General features: G+C 45.5%; 1 protein-coding gene across 1 annotated transcript in view; it reads left to right on the forward strand.

Annotated features, from left to right (window-relative positions):
• Positions 1-12,903, forward strand: part of LOC309551026 (zinc transporter ZIP9-like) — a 96,660-nt gene extending 83,757 nt beyond the window's left edge. Inside the window, exon 7 of the mRNA XM_082251467.1 lies at positions 12,431-12,903. Within this exon, the coding sequence (XP_082107593.1) occupies positions 12,431-12,670 (240 nt within the window). The 3' untranslated portion in view covers positions 12,671-12,903. The remainder of the gene's footprint in view (positions 1-12,430) is intronic.
• The last annotated feature ends 11,717 nt before the right edge of the window (positions 12,904-24,620 follow it).

Raw genomic sequence — 24,620 nt, forward strand, 5'->3', positions numbered from 1 at the left:
TTAGCTGACTTCCTGTTACATACCCCCCCCTCTTGTTTCAACCCTAGGGTTGGGACACAGATTTCCAGGCACGCATGTGTCAAGCACTGCTGACTCACTGATAAGCCTCCTATTATCCTCAAGCTTCCGGATGAAACTGTTTTGTCATCTTCATTGACGGATTTCTCATAAATGCCACACAGTTTGTCTCTCATCTCATATACACATTCTTCAACTGCATTTTTGGCATCATTTCGCTCCTTCTCGTTTCTGTCATCTTCATTGACAGCTTTCTCATAAATGTCAGACAGCTTGTCCCTCATAACCGTCTGTCCAATCCACCATGGAGGACCGTGATCCATAGGCAACTCAATTGGGCTAGTCTTAATGTCTTCAACATTCTTAAGACGCCTCTCTCTGCAATCAATAAATGTTTTCCACAAAACTTTGAGAACCTTTGCTTCACTAAGCTTTGTTCCAAGTAGGGACTCTTGACATCCCTCTGTGACTTGAGTTGCCTCTCCATACAGCTGTACACCATCATTGACTTTTTGTTGTAAAAGGGAATGATCTTCCTTCTTGAGCTTTGCTTGCTCTAAGATGCTGTGCAGAGGATTTTCCAATTGAGACAACAGGCTGTCACACATTTCTTCAAAGTGACCCCTGTTCCTTTTCCCAGAGATATCAATATCATTCACCAAACATTTCATATTCATAGGCAGATCTGAAGCATTTGCACTCATCAACTTCTTAAACTTTTCGCCCTCCTGAGCGAGTCGCAGTAAAGGCCTACTATTTGATTTGATATTCAGTTTATATTTCTTGCCAAACTCTTCACAGAAGTAGCCAACCAGAACATCATCAACTTTCCTTCCACCAACATAGGGGTCAAAGGCAACAACACAGTTGAACCCAGCGATCTGGGTGGTATCCATTATAGACCTCCTCTCTGCATCAGTGAAGAAGCATGGAACTGCAACACATTCTTTTACAGGTTTCTTCAATGCACTTTCTGCTGAACTATTTGACCGCTCAAGGTCACCTAGTTCTTTTTCTCTATCTGAATTCCACATGGAATGCATCTCAAGATCACGATCAAACTTCTGCCACCCGTCTTTCACCAGTTCCATTTTGGAAACACTCCCTGAAAGGCACTTATTCATTTGCTTCACGTTTTCACCAACAGCCTTAGTTTTCTCCACTAGGTTTTCAGCCTGAACTGAGAAATCACCACATTTCTTACTCAGCTCCTTTGTTTGCTGAAGTTCTAATGATACATTTTCCAATGCTTGAAGTTTTTGAAGGAACGGTTTATTCCAAAGGGGTAATTCAAGCCACATGTCGTCACATTTCTGAGGCTCACTCAGGACAGACCCCAAAACACTGATCCTTTTAAAAACTGCATCAGGCACACGATCCCCTCTTTGGGACAGATCCTCTGTTGCCTGGAATTCCTCTTCCAGTTCCTGCAACGGAATCTTCATCTCTTCTAGTTGCTGTTCTAAGGCTCGCTTAGACTTTTCTAGCTCCTGAACGCTTTTCACAACATCATCCTTGGAGCTGACCAATTCTTCCATTTCTGTACGCAGCTGTTTAACACTTTCTAGTTCAGCCTTACACTCTAGAGCTTCCTCCAAAGAGCGAGCCAAGAACAGGGCTTTGCTCTCGTTATCACGCACCTCCGTTTCTGCACGTGCGCGTTCTTCTGCATATTTTGCAGACACATTCTTCTCTTCACCAAGCATCTGATCAAACTTCTTTTTCACATCTTCAACACACTGTAATGAACCAACGCTTTCTTCCATGCGTTTTTTCATAACCGCTATCTGAGCTTGCAATGTTGCGACTTGCTCTGATAGGTTTTTCTTTGCTTCCGCCTCCTCTTTTAATTGTTCCAGGAAGCCATTTTTCTCATCTTCCATTTGTTTGAGCTTTGTGCTAAAACTCAGCCTTTGACACCTCTCTTCCTGTAAGAGTTCCTGCGTGTCTTGCAGCTGCGATTCCAAGATAGAAAAATCTTCCGCAATTTCTCTAGATTTGCTGTCTGCTTGAGAAAGCTGATTTGTAACATTGTCCAACTCAACCTGCAGTCGGTTTGCCTTCTCTGACAGCTTAGCACACAATCGGTCACCTTCTGACACCTTGACTTGCGATTCCAGAAGCTGTGCCTCTACTTTTTCCCTCTTATGTTCACAATCTCCTTTTCCCTGCATAAGAGCCTTCACCTCATTGGCTAGCATCTGGGAATAAGAATGTAATTCTGCCACACAGGCTTCTTTCTCCTTTAACTGCTGCTGGACACGTTGGGCTTCCCCTTTCCAACTTTCACAGTCCGCACGCCATTCATCTACCACATTGCTCAAAGTGGTGAGCTCATACACAGTACTCAGTAATTTAGCCTCTCTTTCACTTTTCTCATTGTCGCTGAGAGACAATGTCGTTTTCAGAGCGACATTCTGTTCCTGCGACTCCTGCAGGTCTATTTTTGTAACTTCCAAACACTGAAGACTTTTTTCCAGCTGATTACGCAACTCCAACATATCAGCCATACTTTGCTTCTGCAAAGTCTGAATTTCACTTTCCTTTTCCATGAGGATGGTATCTTTCTCCATTATAGTCTCTCTGCGTTTTTGCAACTCGACCAAAAGAAGAGCAGTGGATTCTTCCCACTGTAACACATGAGACTTGAGTAGTTCATTCATTTCCTGCAAGTTTCTATGCTCCATTTTAAGCAATTCCAAGGCTTGTTCCTTTTCTTCCATTTTCCGTTGCAAGGCATCCAACTCAGCCCTGCACACATACTCGGTTTCCTCCAAACCGATGGCCTCCATTGGCTGCTGGCGTCTCTGTTTCCAGCCTGCCATGCTCTCTTGATGAGCCTTTTGTTGAGCTGCAAAGCTCTGCTGAAAATCCGCATTTGCCTGCTGTTGAGCTGCATTTGCTTGCTGTTGAGCTGCATTTGATATAATCAGATGTTTCAACATCTCCTCCATTTTGAGTTTACTTTTCATCTGAGCACACTGCGTCTCCATAGCGGTTTCATCAGTGTTGCTAGGGACAACAACCTTCCTCTTTAGTAGACTCTCTTTAGGCATGGATGGGGCTGGTTCAGACGGCAACATCCCCTCCATCCATAGAATCCGGTCTCTCATTTCATCTATCTTTGCATTCTTCAGGCGTTTTGAACGCCCCATCTTCAATAACTCCACAAACAAATTTTTCACAGTCCAGCAAAAAAATTTTCAGACCACTGTCTCTTTAACACATGTAGTTTTTCTCTCTCTCTTGCAAGATCTCTTTTCCTGCACACACAGTTTGTGCAGTCACTTGCACCAGACACAACAAAGTTCATCAAATAATTTTGAGACCGCTGTCTCTTTAAAACACTTTTTTTTTTTTTTTTTTTTTTGTCAGGATCTTCTCTCCTGCACACATAGATTGTGCAATCTCATGCACCAGATAAAGTTCATCAAACATTTGCACTTCCTTGCAGGGATCTCTGCTTATGCCCGCATCCTCCACCATATGTGAGGGATTAGCTCGGTGGCGGGTGTGGATGACCCCTTGGGGGGTGCGTTTTCCCAGAGAGGTAGCCGACACTGCTGATCCTACAGCAGACACTCAATAGTCCTTTTATAATAGCTTCACAGGGCAACACAGTCCTTTGTTTCTTTCACATCAACAGTTCGTCTTCTCACCTTTGAGACGTATTCACCCTTGGTTACCGTCCCGGGCACACATCACTCCGGGGGGTCTTCTCCCAGGCCCACACATCCTGTCGGGAGGCACACGCTGACTGTCCTCCTGCTCCCAGCCCACATGGCTTCAGGATGCAGCTTCTGGAGGCAGCAAACAATAGGAATTTCTCTGAACAAATTATAGAGCCTTAACTCCCTCATTCTGAACAGGTGAAGGCCTTTCAACTTCCTGCTGGCTAGCTCTGTAGCCAACACCCTAAATTAATTAATGGACTTTCTAAATCAGGTAGAAATGTATCTCCTTCCTGTGACTACATTCCCAGATTTAGCTGACTTCCTGTTACAGCAGACAGAAATAATCGAACAATGGGATACAGGCACTTACCAATAACAAGCCCCACCTCACTATCTAGCAAGGGTCTATGAGAGACTCCAACAATATTCAAGCAATCTGAAAAGTCAAATTGTTTATCTTTATATATTTCTAGAGGGATATTGTTCGGAAATATTATTGTCCCAAGTGAAAGAGGCCCTTCATTCTTTCAACACAAACCACACATATAGAACCCAGGATAACCAGGGTAACACGAAATGCGGTGTGGTTGTACAGCGAGTCTGATTAGTGCAGACCCAACTGGGGTTCTTGGTCACCCTGTGTCCCTAATAGACACAGGGTGTTTTACACATAAGAGGGGCCGGGGAAGCTGGACAAAGAGTTTCCTGACCTCTCTAAAGTAATCTGGGTTCCACGAATCCCCCACACAAAGTGACTCCTGTCACATATCTCCCCTTTCGGCAGGAGATTAACACAGAAGGAGACCCCAAACGGGTTGACTTCAAAGCTTGTCCATAGTTCCAGTCCCCCAATGTCTGTACCCACACAGTACCCCAAGCAAATTGTCCCAAACAAAGCATTACTCACCCAGCCAACCTCTGCCTCTCTCGTAGAACATACCCGCTGCAGGGGAGAAGCGTAGACTGGCCCTTCTCCCTGGAGTCCTTTCAGCCGCTGGAGAGAAGACAGGGTGGCTGGGCTCACACCCTCATGCTGTTGGGGACCTGGGCCAACTGCCCAGCATCCCTGGGATATAGCGGTGAAGACCGCAGTCCCATCCACTACCACAGGAACTCCATCTTTTGTACATTGAGGTTAGAGGCCAGCTGCACTCTGCTCTGTTGCCAGCTCTTCTGCTGGGTTGGTGTCATCATTCTGGGGCACCAACTGCTGCTGGGAAGGGGTGTCAGCTGCTCCAACTTCCTTACCCTCATCTGGCGGTTGGGACAACCTTTCTCTGGTACTGTTTCCCAGATGCACAGCTCATGGCTGGGGAGGTAAGACAGTTTCCTCCGCTCTGACTGACTGTTGAGGAGGGAGGACAACAACCTCCTCTCCCTTCTCACTCTGAGCCTCCGGAACTGCCACAGGTGTGGGGCAGAGTTCGTTAACTCTCTGTCCGGCTGCCAGCGCTTCAGCTGGGTGTCGAAGTTTCACTTCATCAGCTTGTCGCTGGAACGAGGGGCCGATTTCTCCAGCTTCCTGGAACTCTGTAGCTGTTGTGGGTGCTGGGCAGAGGTTGGTAGCACTGCCCTGTTGCCAGCACTTCTGTTGGGGACTCCACATAACACGCTCTGGCTAACTGTTGGGGAGGGAAACTGGCCTCCTCCGCTCCCAGACTGTGGATCTCTCGCTGGGGAAGAAGGATGACCACCTTCTTCTTTGAAATGTGCAGCTGCTGTTGGGGAGTGATCACCACCTTCTCACCCTGTGCCTCTTCTCTCAAGGAGGCTGAAGCTGCTGTTGGTGTTGGGCAGCCCTTAGTGATGTTAGGTCCTGATGCCAGCTGTTCTGCAGGAAAGTAAACCGTGTAAAGTCAGTGGCCTTGCACACATCTTCTTGGGTCACCAATTGTTGCAATCAGAGGTCTGCAGCGCTATGCCTGGATGCCCGCTCTTCTGTTGTAGGCTTATTGGGATGTTCCTCCTCAGCAGAAAATTCTATTAAATCCCCAGCCTCTGGAATTGCTGAAAGTCCAGGGCATGGGTTGGTGGTACTTGGGCCCAGTGCCAAAACTTTGGCAGGTGATTTATCATCCATATCAGGCTGGGGAAGCTGGACAAGGAGTTTACTGACCTCTCTAAAGTAATCTGGGTTCCACAAGCCCCCCACTCAAAGTGACTCCTGACACAAGCACTATCAATTCATGGTGTTGGTGTTACCTTTTGGTCACAAAGGTTTTGGCTCCAGTTCTGGCCTTGCTATGGCAGAAAGGGATTGCATTACTGGGTTACCTGGACGATCTGCTTCTGCGTGCAGAGTCTTCCTCGGCTTTTGAAGCTGACATGGACATTACTGTGCAAACTCAATAGGAGTTCACTAAATTTTCAGAAATCGCCATTGACTCTGTCCACCAAGCTTGACTACTTGGGTCTGATGCTGGACTCATCGGCGTCGGCCCGGGTGTTTCTTCCTCAGGCAAAACTTCTGAAGCTACAGGATGTGGTTCGGACTGGCGTGAGTGAAAATAATATAGGAAAATAAATACACACAAATGTCAAAATGTCACCAATTATTGTGAGTGAAAACTCCTTATGAAATTAGTGCATGAACAATGTGTTTATTCAAATTATAAAGAATGTTCAAAACAACAACCACAACAAATATAGTGGTATGTGAAAAAAACAAGATACATAAATAATGTGACAAGCGTGAAATAAAGATTTCTCCCACAACCACAGGTGTATTACCAGGTTACAATTGCCTGATATGTGTGCCACACATAAGGTGATTGAATGGTGAAGAAATGCTGCTAAGTGAAATCCAAACTGGCCATTAGGTGGCGTTTCAGTAATACGACCTGTCCAACGATCCACAGTCAGTATAGTAGTATTGAGGGGGTCCTTTCTCCGTTGCGGGGGAGCAGCTTTGAGCCGGTGATATTTGCTCTAGGTGCTCACACAAAGAGAAGGCCGCATAGTGAATGAACAATCTATACAGTGATGACAGAAAGCGCAGTACACTCTACGCGTTTCGTCAGAGGGACGTCAACTGGAGAGGACGTCTGACGAAACGCGTAGGGCGGAGTCTCGTACGTCACAACGTCACTTCCGGTTATCGGCCGTGGAACGCGGAAGCATCCCAGCGCGAACCGTCTTTCTGATCCAGATCATCGTAACGAGTGAGTGCACTGAGCTTTCTGTCATCACTGTATAGATTGTTCATTCACTATGGGGCCTTCTCTCTGTGTGAGCACCTAGGGCAAATATCACCGGCTCAAAGCTGCTCCCCCGCAACGGAGAAAGGACCCCCTCAATACTACTATACTGACTGTGGATCGTTGGACAGGTCGTATTACTGAAACGCCACCTAGTGGCCAGTTTGGATTTCACTTAGCAGCATTTCTTCACCATTCAATCACATTATGTGTGGCACACATATCAGGCAATTGTAACCTGGTAATACACCTGTGGTTGTGGGAGAAATCTTTATTTCACGCTTGTCACATTATTTATGTATCTTGTTTTTTTCACATACCACTATATTTGTTGTGGTTGTTGTTTTGAACATTCTTTATAATTTGAATAAACACATTGTTCATGCACTAATTTCATAAGGAGTTTTCACTCACAATAATTGGTGACACTTTGACATTTGTGTGTATTTATTTTCCTATATTATTTTCACTCACGCCAGTCCGTGGCATTCTATCATTTAAGTCACCTTAAGGTAGCGCCAATACCAATCGTCACATCTTATATTTTTCACTCTCACCCTTGCACTCAAGGGTTGATTGGTGGCAGCTCAAACCTTTTTTATTCACACTCTCTTCATATGTTACAAATCCGTAGCACTGGTCGTCTTCTCTTTAACACACAGGATGTGGTTCGGCTCCTGTTGTCCAACAGTCGGTCGTCGCTCAGGACTTGCATGCAAGTGCTGGGCCTAATGGTTTCCACCTTCGAGGCGGTTTCCGTTTACTCAGTTCCATACCAGACTTCTGCTAAGGGAGATTCTGTCCAAATGGAACAAGGACCTGCTGTCACTGGACAATCTGATCCTGTTGAGTCGGGGTTCGATGGAGTCTGTGATAGTGGCTCCAGCTCTTCGTCTGTGAAAATCCTTTCTTTCCCTGTATTGGTCTGTAATCACCACGGATGCCAGTCTGTCCAGGTGGGGAGGTGTCTTGGGGAGGTGTCTTGGGAGTGTACTCAGCCTAAGGTGTTTGGACTCAAGAGGAGTCCAGTCTGCTGATCAACATTCTGGAGATTTGGGCGATCAGGCTTTGTCTTGTCTCGATGGACGGATCGTCTGCAGGGACAACCTGTGAGGATACAATTGGACAATGCTACTGGTGTGGCATATGTCAATCATCAAGGGGGTACAAGGAGTGCCCTAGCGGCCCGGGAAAAGGCCGGTATCTTGAGGTGGGAAGATCTACCGTATTTTCCGGCGTATAAGACGACTGGGCGTATAAGACGACCCCCCCTAATTTTCATCTACCAGTAATACTTATACTTAGGTTACCTTGGAGATATTATACTCGGCGTATAAGACGACCCCCCATTTTTGGGGGATTTTTTTGAGGTTCAAAAGTAGTCTTATACGCCAGAAAATACAGTATATGTTCTGGCCCTCTCTGCTGGGCACATTCCGGGGGTAGAGAATTGACAAGCGGACTATCTCAGTCAGCAGAAGTTGGATTCGGGAGAATGCTCTGTTCACCCGGAGATGTTTCATCAACTGTGCATTCGGTGAGGGTCCCCCGATGTGGACCTGTTGGCCTCTCGTCTCTCCACAGGAAGGTGCAGAGGTTCATGTCAAGGTCTCGGGATCCTCTGGCTGATGCCGCAGATGCCCTGGTAGCCCTTTGGGGTCAATATCGTCTGATTTACGCCTTTCCTCTAATACAACTTCTGTCGAGACTGCTACACAGAATCGAGGTAGAAGGGATTCCAGTCATTCTGGTGGCACCAGACTGGCCTCGTGACCTTGGTACGCAGACCTGATAAGGCTGATAGCAGACGTCCCTTGAAAATTCCTCTCAGGGAAGATCTTCTGTCTCAGGGACCAATCTTCTATCCTGCTTTACAGTCACTGGCTTTAATGGCTTGGCTATTGAAAGCCAGGTGCTGAAGGACAGGGGGCGAAGTCTGTGATTCCTACACTGTTAAAAGCTAATAAATCTACTTCCAGGAGTTTTTGAAGGCGTACATTACTTAGTGTTAGTCTCGGGGGGTTTCTCCCCATTCCTTTTTTATGTCTCGCCTGTTGGAGTTTCTACAACTGGGTATAGATCAACGTTTGGCTCTGGGCACCTTCAAGGGCCAGATTTTTGCTATATTTTTCTAAATACTGTTTGCGACGAAGTCCTTGGTTCACACTTTTTTGCAGGGAGTTCGTCATCTCGCTCCTCCGTGGTGATCCCTGTTGCCTCCGTGGGATCTCAATTTGGTACTGTCGGTGCTCCAAAAACCTCCCTTTGAAAATATTTGAGAACTTCCTCTGCTCACTCTTGTCACAGGAGGTGGCCTTTTTAGTCACTATTACTTCCGCACGTAGGGTATCGGAGTAGGCTGCGTTGTCCTGTCGGTCGCCTTACCTGGTGAGTCATAGGGACAAAGTGGTGTTGCGACCCTGTCGGGCGTTGCTTCTTAAGGTTGTCTCGAGGTTTCATTTGAATAAAGATATTGTGTTACTGCCCTTATGTCCTAAAGCGAAACATCCTAAGGAAATTTGCTTTACATTCCTTGGATGTGGTCAGGGTGTACCTGGCGGTGACTGATCCAATTCTGAAATCTGATTCTTTGTTCTCCCAGATGGACCTCATAAGGGGCAGGCACTGTCTGCTGCGACCATTCCCAAGTGGATCAGGCAGACAGTGGTGCAGGTCTATTCTATTAAGGGTCAGGTTCCTCCTTTCCCTGTTAAGGCGCATTCTACGAGGGAGCTCAGTGCCTCCTGGGCCTTCCGTCAGCAGGCATTAGTGGTTCAGGTGTGCAAGGCGGCTACGTGGTCTCCTGTATACGCATTCACAAAATTTTATAAGGTGGTTGTACTTGGATCCTCAGATGCGGTGTTTTGGCCGCAAAGTTTTGCAGGCTGCGGTTGCAGTGGCTTCCGCTTCTTGAGGGTGTAATTTATTTCCTGGTGGTGAGCTCCAGTTGTTCCTGGTTGAGCTCCTGTTTTTACCTGGTTGGCTATGTTTAGCCTTGTTGGGAATCCTACGTATTGCTGTGTTTTTTTGCACCCCTCATGTTGACAATGCTTTGGGACAACCCAGTGGTCTAGAAGAAATGGAGCTGTGTCCGTCAGTGAACGAAAAAGAAAACTGGATTTTTGTCTTACCGTAAAATCCTTTTCTCTGAGGTTCACTGACTGACACAGCACCCGCCCCTGCCCCTCTGTTGGATTGAGCTATGTGTTCTTCTGACACTGCTTGTTACAAACTAAAGTCCTATAGCAGGAAGTGATGGTATACCCTCTGGGACTGCCTCTGGGGCGTAACCAAAAAGGTTTCTGCCTAGTCCTACTCTGAAGAGAGAACAGCATAAGCCCAATGGTCTAGAAGACATGGAGCTGTTTCTGTCAGTGGACCTCAGAGAAAAGGATTTTACAGTAAGACAAAAATCTATTTTTCTCTTATGTCCTCTGACAGTCTCAGCCTGTTCAGTTAGCCTTCAGGAGTGGGTAATGCGCCTCTCTGCAGGAGTAGACTAGGCAGTGAAAATGTTAACAAACAAAAGCTTTTACACAGAACGCACCTCTAGGGGGCTGTTCCTCAGCTATTACCCATTATCCACTAGGTTCTCTTCAGTTTTGAGCGTGGCGGTTGTTTTGCGGAGACGTGTTGTTCTGTCTCTTCTTGGGGTGTATTTGTTCAGGGTTGGCTCCTGTTGAGCTTTGTTGCCCTGTTGGCTCAGTTGTTTCGTCTCTGGCCTGGTTGACACGTTGCCTTTTCTTTGGTTGCGTCTTCCCACCCCTCACACCTGCACTGCTTTGGGACATCCCACTTGTGAAGGCTAACAACAGGCTGCGACTGTCAGAGGACGTAAGAGAAAATAGAATTTTTGTAAGACCTTACCGTAAAATTATTTTCTATGAGTTCTCTGACAGTCGCAGCCCCCGCCCTCTTTCTTTTTTGGGGTTGATAGTCTTCACGTACTGCTTGCTACAAAACTGAAGATCAGAACCTAGTGGATGATGGGTAATAGCTGGAGAACAGCCCCCTAGACGTGTGTTATGTGTAAAAGCTTTTGTTAACCTGGCGGTCGTTGCAATGTTTTATGTCATGGGGTATTTTCTCAGCAATTTTTCAAATGCAATTTATTTTTGGAAAAAAAACTTTAATGAAAAAGAAAAAACACTAAATAGCCCAATTTTTTTGTATAATGTGAAAGATGATGTTGCGCCAAGTAAATAGATACCTAATATGTCACACTTTAAAATTGCGCACACTCGTGGAATGGTGCCAAATTTCTGTAGTTAAAAATCTACAAGCTATGCTTTAAAAATGTTATTAGAGTTACAGAGGTCTTATGCTAGAATTATTGCTCTTTCTCTAACATTCATGGCAATACCTCACATGTGTGATTTGAATGCTGTTTACATATGCGGGCTCAACCTACTACATATGTTCACTTCTGCGTACGAGAGTCACATTTTTTTTTTTTTTTTTATTTATTTAGTTTTACAATTTTCCTTTTTAAGGCACCTTGCACATGATACTCCTGTTAGAGCATCTACGTTTTCTGGCGTAATTGTAATGCGCGCTTTTTCGCGCTTACGCGCTTGCGCGAATTCGCGTAAATTTATTCTAGCGTTCTGGATATTCAATTGACATTTTAGGGTCATTTGCACGTTTTTGCGCACATCAGGCGTAAATTACTGACCAAAAATCCAGATTTTTCTATTTTGTTCTTACTGAACAATAAGCGGCGCTCAATTACGCGGCTGTGTGCATAGGCACATAAGAATGAATGGGCTCTATTTTAGCACAGAAAAAAAAAATGCTGTACTGAGCATTTTTAAGCTGCAGTGTGCAAGAGGCCTAAGTATTATTTTTTTTTTATTTTATCACTTTTTTTTACTATTACAAGAAATGAAAACATCCCTTGTAGTAGGAACAGGGCATGACAGGTCCACACAAGTGAACACATTTAGAAATACTTAATGTAAAAAACTGATAGCTCAGATTTTTTTTTCTTTTGGAAATATTTTAAATGATCATACCATCCTCAGGGCACTACTATCACAGAGCATGCCCAAAAATATGAATGTTGAGTTTCAGCTTCAGCTGAATGCTTAAAGAAACTGTCCCTTTGCCCAGTCAGGACACAAGAAACAGATTCTCTTGCAACCACCTGCTGATGCTCATCTTCACTGCTTTGTTCATTGGAGCCAGGAGTCCTAACCTTGTGTATGCTCCTATTCATGACATAGTGACCGATCGGCATGAGTACTGCATCCCAGGAGATCACATGCTCCCTATTCTCAGAAATACGGAGTACACAACATTGTGGGAGCGCTGTGCAAGTGGATGCTAGTTGGTGTGGGGGTTTCATACAAGAGGACCTGTCAATGGAATTTAGAGGAAAATGTAGCTCTAGCAGATACTGAAAGTTGCTTATCTTATGTGGCAAGAAAAAAATTGATGACATCAATTAGTTCCCCAGAAAAGGATTACGCAATGGGAAATTTCCATAGTCCGATTAAAAACTATTGACTTTAGTTTTGATTCCTCTCTCTTGTTTTTCAGTCAGGGGGCAGCTCACAGCACAGACTCAGCGCCACAGGACATGGCATGCTCTTCTCAGCCGGGACTTTCCTCTACGTAGCCACGGTTCATGTCCTACCAGAGATCAGTGGACGAGGACACAATCAACAGCAGGAGGCATCCGAATACAGACATCAAGGGCTGGGACTTTTGGAGAGCCTGACGCTAGTGGTGGGAGCCTTTCTCCCAGTCCTGCTATCGTTAGGACTTCACGATGCCTAAACAAGGACTAAGCGCACCCTGCCAACATACAGGATTATTCCACTGGCAATAGTCTGAGGAAATGATGCCAAACACAAGGTGCATTCCCTTGGATGGTAGAACATAAATAGGACTTTTTTTTATTTAGAACAGGAACTTTAAAGTGACCAGAAATATCTGCTCTGTGTTTTCCAGATTGTTGTTTTAATGTCTAACTTGTACAAAATCTAATAAATTATTGTGATTAATAGAAATAGCCTTAAAGAGATTCCATTCCGCTTGGCTTTGCTCAGCGGTTTTCATCAAGCATTGACTTATTCCTGTCCAGTTTGCTGGCAGTCACTTTTGTAATGTGTCTGACAGCTGTGTTTGTGTTTTTAAAGCTTATCTGTATTACTTTTACAATGTTTTTTTAAATATATAAACTATATATTTAAATATTACTCTGCTTTAAGTTGAATTCCAACTTTTTTATTTATTTGATCATTTGACAGGAAGTGAAGAGAATCTCCTCAGTAAGAAAATACCATTAAAACCTAAGGTTCTAACCCTTCACCACTCAATTATATTAAATATTTTAGTCATATATGTTCATTTAGCCATCATTTCTCATTACATGTGCAAGCTTTTAAATTAGAACTGTGGGCAAAATAAAAAATGACACACATGTAGTTCATCCTCCTAGTAACACAGTTTAATTATCGGTTTATACTGCCAGGAGATCAGTTTTTCCACTTCCTTTAACAGGGTGACAGTGCTCTTTTTCTGTAGGTAAATTGCACTTGAGCATTGTCAGCCTGAGTCTTAGATGCAAATGCAGTTGGACTCTTAAGTGTATCTCCTGTAGTTGGGTTAAAAAAAAAAAACACGGGGGACGTGGCTGGAAATTGAACGAGGTCGGACGTGTTCTCTTTGTGTTACTCTATATCCTGTCTTTATCTGACTCCAGGGCGGGGTTAATACTCACCCGAAGCTGCTCATCTACCTATCCGCTGCCCAGAGAACACAGTGGGCTCATGGCGGGCCGGAAATCAGTGTCCGCTCCGCAGCCTCCATGCCCGCGGAGGACTCCAAAGACCAGGGGAGTGTGTGAGTCCTCCGCCATCTTGCCAACATGTGGGGGGCCCTCCCCCTCTCCTGGTAAGCAAGCTGTGGGGATGGAGGTCAGTGCCCAGTCTTCTCGTGGAGATGCTCAGCCTTCTCAACTTCCCTGCTCTCTGCTGCAGTGTCTGCACCTTAGGAGGGAGAACCACGGGTTGCAGACATCACTAAACGATCCTAGAGGCTATAGATGGCTGCAAGGCTGCCTTTATGCTCCACATAGATCTAGCCTCGGAGTGCACTCTCATCAGGCATGATCTTGAGCTGAGGTCAGGATTTCTGAGGTTGAGGATGCTGCTGCTTTACATGCCAATCAGATAGCGGCGCTTTAATCCCAGGTGAGCGTAATGGCGGCTAAAATGGAGGATGCTAAAGAAAAAGGGAGCACCGCAACCACGTCAGAGTGTTGGGCCTCCCTGAGAAGGTGGAGGGGGCTCAGCCCACGCTATTTGCGGAGCAATTCTTTAAAGAGCTCTAACAAATGCTGGCTGTCTCGCCCATCTATGTGGTTGAGAGGGCCCACAGTGCGCCAATGGGTTTCAGACCTCCAGGGGCACCACCACGGCCTTTTCTGGTGCGTTTTCTAAATTTCCGTGACCGAGATAGGATCCTGGCAAAGGCGTGCAAGAGGGGAAGAGTTACATTATGAAAATTCAAATATTATGCTATTCCTTGATTTTGCTTTGGAGACGCAAAAGAAGCTGTATTCCTACACCAGGATCTGTAAGCGTTTGCTTACCAGAGGCCTGAAATACAGTATGCTGTATCCAAGCAAGCTGCAGGTGGAATATTAAGACACTGTTAAATTTTTCGAGTCCTCTGGAGGTGCTGCTGATTGGCTCGATTCCATCTAGCATTGTCTATGTTCATTATCAGTTCCCTTGTTGCTATTTGTTACGCTGTTTGGAATATGGATACTGGTCTTCCGTAAGTTGGTTTTCGTGAGCTCCTTTACCAGTTTGCTCATCTTTACTTTGTTACCCTTAATCCTTTTTAACTTTTCTGTTGTGCCCTTTGATTATCGGGATAAGCCTGCTGACCTTCTCCCTCATTATCCTAACTGTGGCAGTTGGCCTACCCCCACTATCAGAGGTTACATGACAGGAGCTCTGGGGCTGACTATACATGCTGGTTTTACAACTTGCAAGACTTCTCCCTGTAGGGGAGACTTGTTTTTTTCTTCTTTATTTTTTTGTTGTTCTTTTGTGGATCAAGTGACTTTCATGCACAGTTCTTGCTACGTTATGAAGCTTTTTGGTATAAGCTGGATGCCAGTTTTTTTTTTTTTTTTTTTGCGTTTAGTTATTACAGCAGGGTTTGTTCTAGTGGGTTTCAGGCACCCCCTTGTGCAGGACAAGGTCTTTTATCCTCTATGTAATGTACTACTATATTGTCTCTCGGAGTACAGAGTTAAACAGTTCTACGCATTTCTGACCCCTTGGGGTCATCTACATGAAGTAAGAAATTCTTATGGCTATTTTGGTTAAAATTTTGTCCTGGAATATCGGAGGCCTTAACGATAAAGTTAAAAGAGCTGCAATATTAACCTATCTGAAGGTGGCTAGGCCACGTATTGTCCTGCTACAGGAGACCCATCTGGATGGGAGCAGGGTCCTGGCCCTTCGTAAACCATGGATACAACACATGTTTCATGCGCTCTTTTCTTCCTATGCCAGGGGAGTGTCCATTTTGGTTGGCAAAAGTGTACCCTGCACCGTTCAGAGGGTGATCTCTGACCCAGGAGGGAGATATCTTATTTTAGTGCTGAACATCTCACATGTAACTATGGTAATTGTATGTGTATATATATATCCCCACCTTTCCACTCACTCACAGATCTTGTGTGATCTCCTGGTGAAGTTGGCTCCTTACATGCATCTTCCTCTACTCCTGGCTGAAGATTATACCATTTTGGATGGGGTCTTGGAAACCTCTAACCCCTCAAGGACATCCTCCTCGGACCTCGTATCCTGGGTCTCTGCTGCCCAGCTTACAAAGGTGTGGAGGTGGAAAAATCCAGGGGTGAGGAGCTACTCTTGTTTGTCTTGCACCCATAGAACGGCCTCACGCATTGATTTGGCATTCGTCAATAGGCTTGTCTCTGACTGATACAGGCTGCTTCCTATTTGGCAGGTGGTCTTTCAGACCAATGACCCATTATTACTGACTGTCTCAATGGCAACCATGATTGGAGGAAGTTCGTGGCGACTGTCACCGGGTTGGTTTTTGTCAGAACAGGTGACAAGATTCAGACTCCTATGTCTGACTTTTGGGTCCATAATCCCTCAACTGCTGAGGATACTATGGTATGGGATATACCGGCACATCGCTGGACTCCAGGACAAGTAAGTGTCCTAATATTAAAAGTCAGCAGATACAGTATGTGTAGCTGCTGACTTTTAATTTTTGGAGGGGGAGGCTGGAAGCTGGAACACAGCTTTAAGTATGCTAGTTAGAATAGCTGCTGGTCCCCTGGTGGAACATGAATTTTGCTCTTGAGGGACATATGGTATTTGATGGTGAGAGACGTTCTTCCTGGGGTGGTGCCTGGTGGGGCGTGGGGAATAATGAATTTCGTTTTTTTGTACTTAGCCCTGTGTGGCTGAAATTGTTGTCTTGTCTTGTTTTTTCTTATTAAAAAAAAAAAAACAATAAAAAACAAAAAAACACAAGTCCATAAAGTTCAACTATAAGAAAAAAAAAATAATTGAAAACCCGCATATACATAACCTTATACCCACTGTTGATCTAGACTAGAGGAAGGCAAAAAACCCTTATATAATGTTTGGTGCAATTTCCTGCAATGGGGAAAATCCTTTCTGATCCCCTAAGGCAACCGGCTATTTCCTGGATCAACAATCTATGAGGAACAATCTAAAGAGGAACTAAAGGAAGGAAAACCTTTCTTTCCTCCAACAGTGCCCGCCCTGTGCTGGAATCTTCTGTATGCCAGTCTTCAGCTGCTCAATTGGCCGGCACGGAAAAATAGCACCCCTGTTCAAGCGCAGGAGCTAGTCATCCTAGCATACAGGCAGTGGGCCAGCTCTGTAAGCTGAGCATGCATTGGTCAGTTTAACATGCAAGAGAACGCTGTGAGTGGGCAGGTAGGTGTATTTTATTGCAGAACAGACACTGCATGTCTCTTCGGCAAGAAAGTATCTGCCTGCTCGCAGTTTGTGAAAGTGGAATTTTAGTTCCATTTGTTAATAGCCAGTTTAAAAAATGTAATATTAGTTTGTCCCAACCCCTGTAACAGTTTTGCAGAAAGCCTGGCCTAATAATAGAACTGCAGGGTAACTGATGTGCTGGCAGGATGAACAGATGAGAAAACTGCGTTACAGGAGGACTCGGAAAAATAAAAAACGCTACGTTAATACTACTGACACTACTTCATATATGTCTTTTATGTTTTGGTTACATTTTAATCCTTTAGTAGTGCAATGTAGTGACTGTACTTTACTGTTCCCCTTATTCCATTGCCTCTGTGGTCTAAACTCTGTCAACAGGCTTTCCAATGTCTGACCTAGTCACATGGGGATGGGGAACCTACAAGTCTGTACAGGAAATATGAGGAAATAAGGAAAATAGGAAAATAAAATGTAATAAGTCAAAATTTAGCCCACTTAAAATCAGCAAATCGGGGACTCTGGAGTTGGTTTTTAAGCAGCTGCATGCTTATGTGCTGATATGTGAGAAAGCTTACCTCATCAGTCCTCTGTTTCTCTTCTCTCTCTAGTCACAGGCTGGGGAAGAGGAAGACCTGGCTGTATAGCCTAAAGTGAGTTTAAAGTGATACTAAAGCTTCTTTAAAAATAATTTAAAAAATCCTCTTCTTCTCGGGTCCCTCTTCGGTGCTTCTGGCTTCTCCCTCCTGTCGAGTGCCCCCTCAGCAAGCAGCTTGTAGTGGGGGCACCCGAGCAGAGCCGCAGCTCCGTGTGTCCATTCAGGCACAGGTCCGTGGTTCGACCCCAGCCCCTCTCTTCCCTGTTTGGATAATTGACTTTGAGTGACAGCAATGGGGGCCAATGGCTCCGCTTCTGTGCCTCAGCCAATCAGGAGGGAGAGTCCCGGACAGAGGAGGCATTTGTGCACATCGTTAAATAGAGAGGTGGCTCAGGTAAGTATTGGACTCCATACACACCTGAGCATATTGTTTTCAGGCATTTTCCAGGCGTTTTTGCAGGTGTTTGGAGGCAGGCATTGACATCTAACAAAAACTAATGGCAGTGTAAATAAGCACCTAAAGTGTATGTCAAGCAAAAAAAAAAAAAAAATGTTTTTTTTAACCTATGAAGACGACCTAAAATGTACTGAAGACAAAATATTTAATTTACTTTTAGATAGCGAAGGAATATGATCTACGAACTGTCAGTTTTTTTGCAATCGGTGCCTGTATTGATCAGAAAATCTTTCGCACCACTGGCTGCAGTTGGCATCCATTTATACAAAGAAAACTTCCATGAAAATTCCACTTAATTCGATTTGGCAAGTGATTGATTGCTTCACTGTTGTGAACCTTTTTATATGCATTTTATAACAAACTATTACATACTTCACAAAGACAAAGCAACCTGTCATTTCTTTTGTTCCTTGTATTTACACAACTCTACTGCCCAGCATGACTAGGCTTGTGACCTGACTTTTTTCTAATGCAAATAAAGCATATCACCGTAAAATCCATTTCTCTTTTTCATTTTACTCTAAGTACAAAAATCACATTTTCTATCAAGTAACAAAATGGAAAGTAAATGAACAGAAGAGAAATCCAAATCAATATTTGTTGTGATCACCCTTTGCCTTCAAAACAGCATCAATTCTAGGTACACTAGCACACAGGTTTGTGGACGAAGGCTGCCTCAAATCCTTCGGTCTCTTAATGTAATCCCAGACAGACTCAATGATGTTGGGATCAGGGCTCTGTGGGGGCCAAACCATCACTTCCAGGACTCCTTGTTGTTCTTTATACTGAAGATGGTTCTTAATGACTTTGGCTGTATTTTTGGGGACATAGTCCTGCTGCAAAATCAGTTCCTGTGTTTTCCTGCATAGTTGAGTCACTTAGCCTTGTTTCCATGTCAGAGGTATCTCTTTTTGACCATAATTCTTCCATGAAGACCACTTCTGGCCAGACTTCTCTGGACAGTAGATGGGTGTTCCTGGACCCCACTGGTTTTCACCAGGTATTCTGATGTCGAAGGGAAGTAAGCATGATGTGTCTTTATCTCCTGCATTGTTTCCTTGGCCAACCACTGCACCTACGGTCCTCAATGTTACCCGACCTGGTGTCCTCAGTGCTGAAAAATACAGGCAGATACTTATCCATCATGCCATACTATCAGAGAGGTGTGTGATTGGCCCCAAATATATTCTGCAGCAGGACAACCCCAAACATACATCCAATATCATTAAGAACTATCTTTGGCATAAAGAATAACAATGAGTTCTGGAGGTAATGGTTTTGCCCTCCAAAGAGCCTAAGGCCCCTTACACACTTGCGGACCGTTCAGATCTGCCTGTCAGTTTTTCAGGCGGATCTGAACTGATGCCCCATGCATCTCTATGGGGCAGCGGATGTCAGCGGAGACATCGCCGCTGACATCCGGTCCGTCAAATCTGGACGGATGGAAACCCTATTTTCCATCCGTCCAGCGGATCGGATCGATTCCCCCCATAGAGAACAGCGGGGACCTGACAGCTCTGTATCCGCACACAGCGCAGAGACAGAGCTGCCATCCGCCTGCTCAGCAGGGGATTGGCGGATCGATTCCCCCGCTGAGAAAAACTGAGTCCGCCGATGGACTCCAAGTGTGAAAGGGGCCCAAACCTTAACATCATGCAGCCTGTCTGAGATTACATTGAGAAACAAAGATCTAAGGCAGCCCTACATCCACAAAGATCTGTGCTTAGTTCTCCAATATGTTTGGAACAACCTACAAGTGTAGTGTACCTAGAATAATTGATGCTGTTAAGAGGACAAAGAGTGGTCACAGCAAATATTGATTTGATTGAAAATGTTCTTCTGTTCGCTTTGCATTTTGTAAATAATAAAAATAATCAATTAAAATGTATATTTTGAAAGCATTCTTACTTTACGGCCTTTCTTCACACTTGCCTGAAACTTTTGTACTGTACATGTAATCGGTGCTTGAGTGACTACATTCAAACAGACCTAGACAGTGCCAGCCTGTCATTGATTTGTACAGGCTTTCAGTCCACAGCTAAACCTACATAGTTACTCCTCTAGAAATACATTGATCTAGGCAGTTTATGGCTATGTGAATGAACCAGTTTGGATTTCTTTACTTGTGTTTGTGGCAGAGGGGGTTCCAACTCCATTCTTTAATTTCCTGTGTGTATTACAGCTCCATGTTTTGCATGCAGGACAGCTTTGTGTACTCTGACAATAGCTTGCATAATACTGAGCCTCAGCATCCGCCTCCTGTTGTGGCCGGTCATTTTAATGCACCCCTGTAGTTCTCATTACTACAAGGTTGATGCAATAGTGTAGCTGTCCCAGCCAATGGTCTTTACTAAAACAGCACCGGCCACAATTAAAGCAGCTTAAACCGCACAGACTTCTGGGACATGTAGACCCTGCATCATCACTTCTCCCTGGCCCATACCACAAGAAGGAAAAAAACTGGACTGAAATGATCACCCAACAGGAAGTGAGGAAAATCTGCAACATCAACACTTAAAAATCTGATGGAGGTGTCTAGCTTTGCCCATCTGCACAAAAAAAATGTCTGTATATATAAAGTACTTTAACCACTTCTGGAACTGAAGATTTTCCTCCTTAATGACAGGCAATTTTTTGCGATTTGGCACTGCGTTACTTTAACTGACAATTGCGCAGTCGTGCAACGCTGTACCCAAATAAAATTGATTTCCTTTTTTTTTCCACAAATAGAGCTTTCTTTTGTTGGTATTTGATCACCTCTGCAACCTACATTTTTTGCGTTATAAACAAAAAAAAGCGACAATTCTAAAAAAAAAAAAAAAAAAAACACAATTTTCCACTTTCTGCTATATGACATTCCCAAAAAAAAAAAAAAAAGCAAAAATCTAATTTTTTCATAATTTTAGGCCAATATGTATTCTGCTACATATTTTTGGTAAAAAAAATTGCAATAAGCGTATTTTGATTGGTTTGCACAAAAGTTATCGCGTCTGCAAACTAGGGGAAAGAGTTATATAATTTTTATTTAGTTTTTTTTTTTACTAGTAATGGCGGCAATCAGCGATTTTTAGTGGGACTGCGACATTGCGGTGAACAGATCGGACCCCTAACTGACATTTTTGGCACTTTTGGGGGGACCAGTGACATTACTACAGTAATCAGTGCTAAAAATATGCATGGTTACTGTAATGACGACACTGGCAGGGAAGGGGTTAACCCAGGGCCGATTAAAGGGTTAAGTGTGAGCCTAGGGGGTGTTTTATAACTGTGGGGATATGGGGTTCTAATATCAACACAGAGACCTGTGTTCCTAAATAGCAGAAACACAGGGGCTCTGTGTTGATAGGAGAGAGAATAACGGCCTGCTGTGTTTACAACAGCAGACCGCTGTTCTCTTCACGGAATTTTTTTCTTTTATTATTTTCTGAACTACAATCAAGTCTGTTCAAGTGAGAACTACAATCAGCTGTCGACTGTGTGATGCACTGGATATCCTAGATCCCTACGGTCTTCCCAGTCAAGCCAGCAAGCGCGACCCGACCGCAGCTCCGCGCTAGGTTGCCCGCGACACAGCCCCACTGGACAGGGGCTGGCCAGCGAGTTAAACCTCTCTCGCGAGGACGCATAGCCCTGGTCATGACCTAAGTCGCAGTGTACCTCTGGCCAGCAGCACCCCCATTCCAAGATGGTGCAGTAGTCTGCCCAGAGTGGTGCCCGATCGGTTCCAAGGCGTGGTGAGTAGTGTCCCTCCACTGCTCTGGTGAATTCTCGGGTTGGACGCAGGTCCCTCCCTGGGTTGGTAGGCCCCCATGTGTTCTTTTTTCCCAAATGGTGCCCCCCTCTACGCAAACGCCCTCTCCTCCCCCCTTTAGTGTCCCCCCCCCTCCCCCGGGGTGGCCAGATTATCTACATGTTTGAGGGGTAAGTGGTGATGGGGCTGGAGGGGGGGAGGGAGCTCGGCAGCTGCTCAGTTAGCAATTTTTTGATTAAATTTATCCTGGTGGGGGGTCCTGGCAGGGCCCCCTTTGCTGGCTGCATGTACCTGAGGGTCCTGCTGGAGTCCCAGGAGTCGCACGTGCGCCGCCATTTTGCTGTGGATGACTGATATTGATTTGTGTAGCTTGGCGGCCATGTTTTGATAGTTTCCCATTGAAATCAATGCGGCGGCAAATTTCTTGTAGCCATGAGAGCGGTGATTCAGCGGTGGGCATCTAGTGGCAGTGCCTGCGTTGCCTCTACCTCTCTGATAGCTGCACAGCAGGCAGCTTTGCGCTCTGGGTCCCTCCTGAGTCGGTGGTGGTAGTCAGTCCCTGCGGGTGTGCAAGCTCCCTCTTTCTGCTATAGCAGTGCTTTTGGTGCGCTGGGACCTCTGGTGCCATCAATGCAGCGGTGGTGGGGGATTTTTACAGCGATTTTTTTTTTTTATTATTTTTTTTCCAGATTTTGCTAGCGATCCCCGGGATAACTATGAAGTCCCTGGAGCAAGTATCACCACCTGACCCACTCTCAGGAGCTGCAGGATCCTCTGGGTCTCAGTCCGCCCTAGCGGCCATGACAGCGGTTCTGCAGTCGCTGTTGTCAAAAGTTGATATGGCGCTTCAACGTAGGCCTAGCAAAAAGTGTCCCCCCGCCTTCACCTGCATCCTCTGTCTCCTCAGATTCTGAGGTTGACTTGGCCACTGCGGATGCATCCACACACCCTGAGTGCTCTGACAGTGAGGATGAATCCTCTTCCACTACAGCCGTGCATGAAAAGGCGCTTTTCGAGGCACTGATTGTATCATTGCGGGAAACTCTAAAGTTGGAGGACTCAGCAAATGCTGTGTCGGCTGTGCCGGTGCTATTTGGTACACGCAGACCATCCAAGGCGACTAAGGTATTCCCCTTTCCCACCTATTTTGACGATATTGTCGCAAGTCAGTATGGTTCCCCAAAACGCATGGTTGGGATACCTAAGCATTTCGCTAGGAGGTATCCTTTTGAAGAGTCCCTTTTAAAGAAACTGACAGTTCCGCCGGTGGTGGATTCTCAGGTTTCCAGGTTAAATAAAGCCACACTACTGCCGGAGGGGGACTCCCTGTCTTTTAAAGATCCGGTGGACAAGAGAGCTGGGTCTCTGGTCTGATACCTTTTTACAGTGGCCGGTTCAATTTTGAGGCCAGTGTTTGCCAATAACCTTGGTCTCCCAGACTTTAAAGAAATGTGCAAAGCCTCTGTGCCAGGATTTGGAAGGGGGTCAGCATCCTCCTGACCTGACGGAACTGGAGAATCAGTTGGTACAGGGGTTACAGTATATCTGTGATGCCTCTCTGGATGCGGCTCCTTTAGCCTGCAGAGTGTCTGTGACAGCTGTGACTTTTCGCCGTATCATTTGGCTGAAATGTTGGTCTGCGGACCAGGCTTCCAAAAAGGTGCTGACCGATCTCCCCTTTGTAGCAGAAGTTGGAGGAAAGGCATACATTAGACGATACCGACCCAAAGGTGTCACCACAGCATCCGAGGTGTCGGACAGAGGATCCCCAGACCTTACCACAAGCCTCTGAACCTTCTGTTTGAGATGAGAGGCTAACAAGTGCACATCAGGAGTCCCCCACCGGAGACACAGTTGTTGAAACACCTTCGGGTGAGGAGACCATTCGCCCGGATCCAGCGCCTGCCGACTGAGGGGGCTGGAACAAAGCGTTCTGCCCACCTTAGAACGCCGGCCACTTCTCTGGTCACCAGGGCACTTTTGGTGCCCCCTTGGGGATTGACATATGCCACAAGCCCCTTGAGCCGGATCTGTGCCCAAGACGCCTCCCCACTCGGACAGGCTGGCATCTGTTGTAACCACGGTCCAGTACAGGGGGAGAAAGGGGGAGATTTTCCCTGTCAAAGGACCCCCTCGTACCCTGACTCAACAGGTTTAGATTGTCTAGGGACTGTGGATTCTTGTCCCATTTGGCAAGAATCTCCTTTTGCAGAGGTCTGGTATGAAACTGAGCAAACAGAACCGCCTCGAAGGTGGAGACCATCAAGCCCAGAACTTGCATGCAAGTCCTGAGAGATGACCGCAGATAACAGCAGCCGAAACGCATGCTGCAACTTCAGAATTTTTGTCCCTAGAAGAAACACCCAGGCTGAATCCATAGTCTGGCCCATGTAGTCCAGTTTGGTGGACAGAGTCAGAGCTGATTTCTGAAAATTCAGTGTCCAGCCGAACTTTTGCAAGGTTCGCACAGTAATGTCCAAATCATCTTTTAAGGCAGTCGGAGACTCTGCACGCAGAAGGAGATCGTCCAGGTACCCCAGTACCGCGATCCCACTCTGCCTAAGCAAAGCTAACACCGAGGCCAAAACTTTTGTGAACACCTGAGGAGCAGTGGTGAGACCAAAGGGTAACGCCACAAATTGATAGTGCTCCTCACCCACTGCAAAGCGAAGAAAACGTTGGTGCCCCGACATATATTGGGATAGGAAGGTAAGTGTCCTTGATATCGATAGAGGCCAGATGAAGGGATGCCACTACTGTGTGAATGGACTCCATCTGAAATTTCTGAACCCGCATAAAGCGGTTCAGGGCCTTGAGATACAAGATTGGATGGACCTTGCCTTACTTCCTAGGAACAGTAAATAGGTTTGAATAAAACCTATGAAACTGTTCCGACTCTGGAACTGGTACAATAACTCCTTGCAACACCGGATTCTGTA

This window comes from Pelophylax lessonae (assembly GCF_965119305.1).
Source record: "Pelophylax lessonae genome assembly, chromosome: 3".
Lineage (NCBI taxonomy): Eukaryota > Metazoa > Chordata > Amphibia > Anura > Ranidae > Pelophylax > Pelophylax lessonae.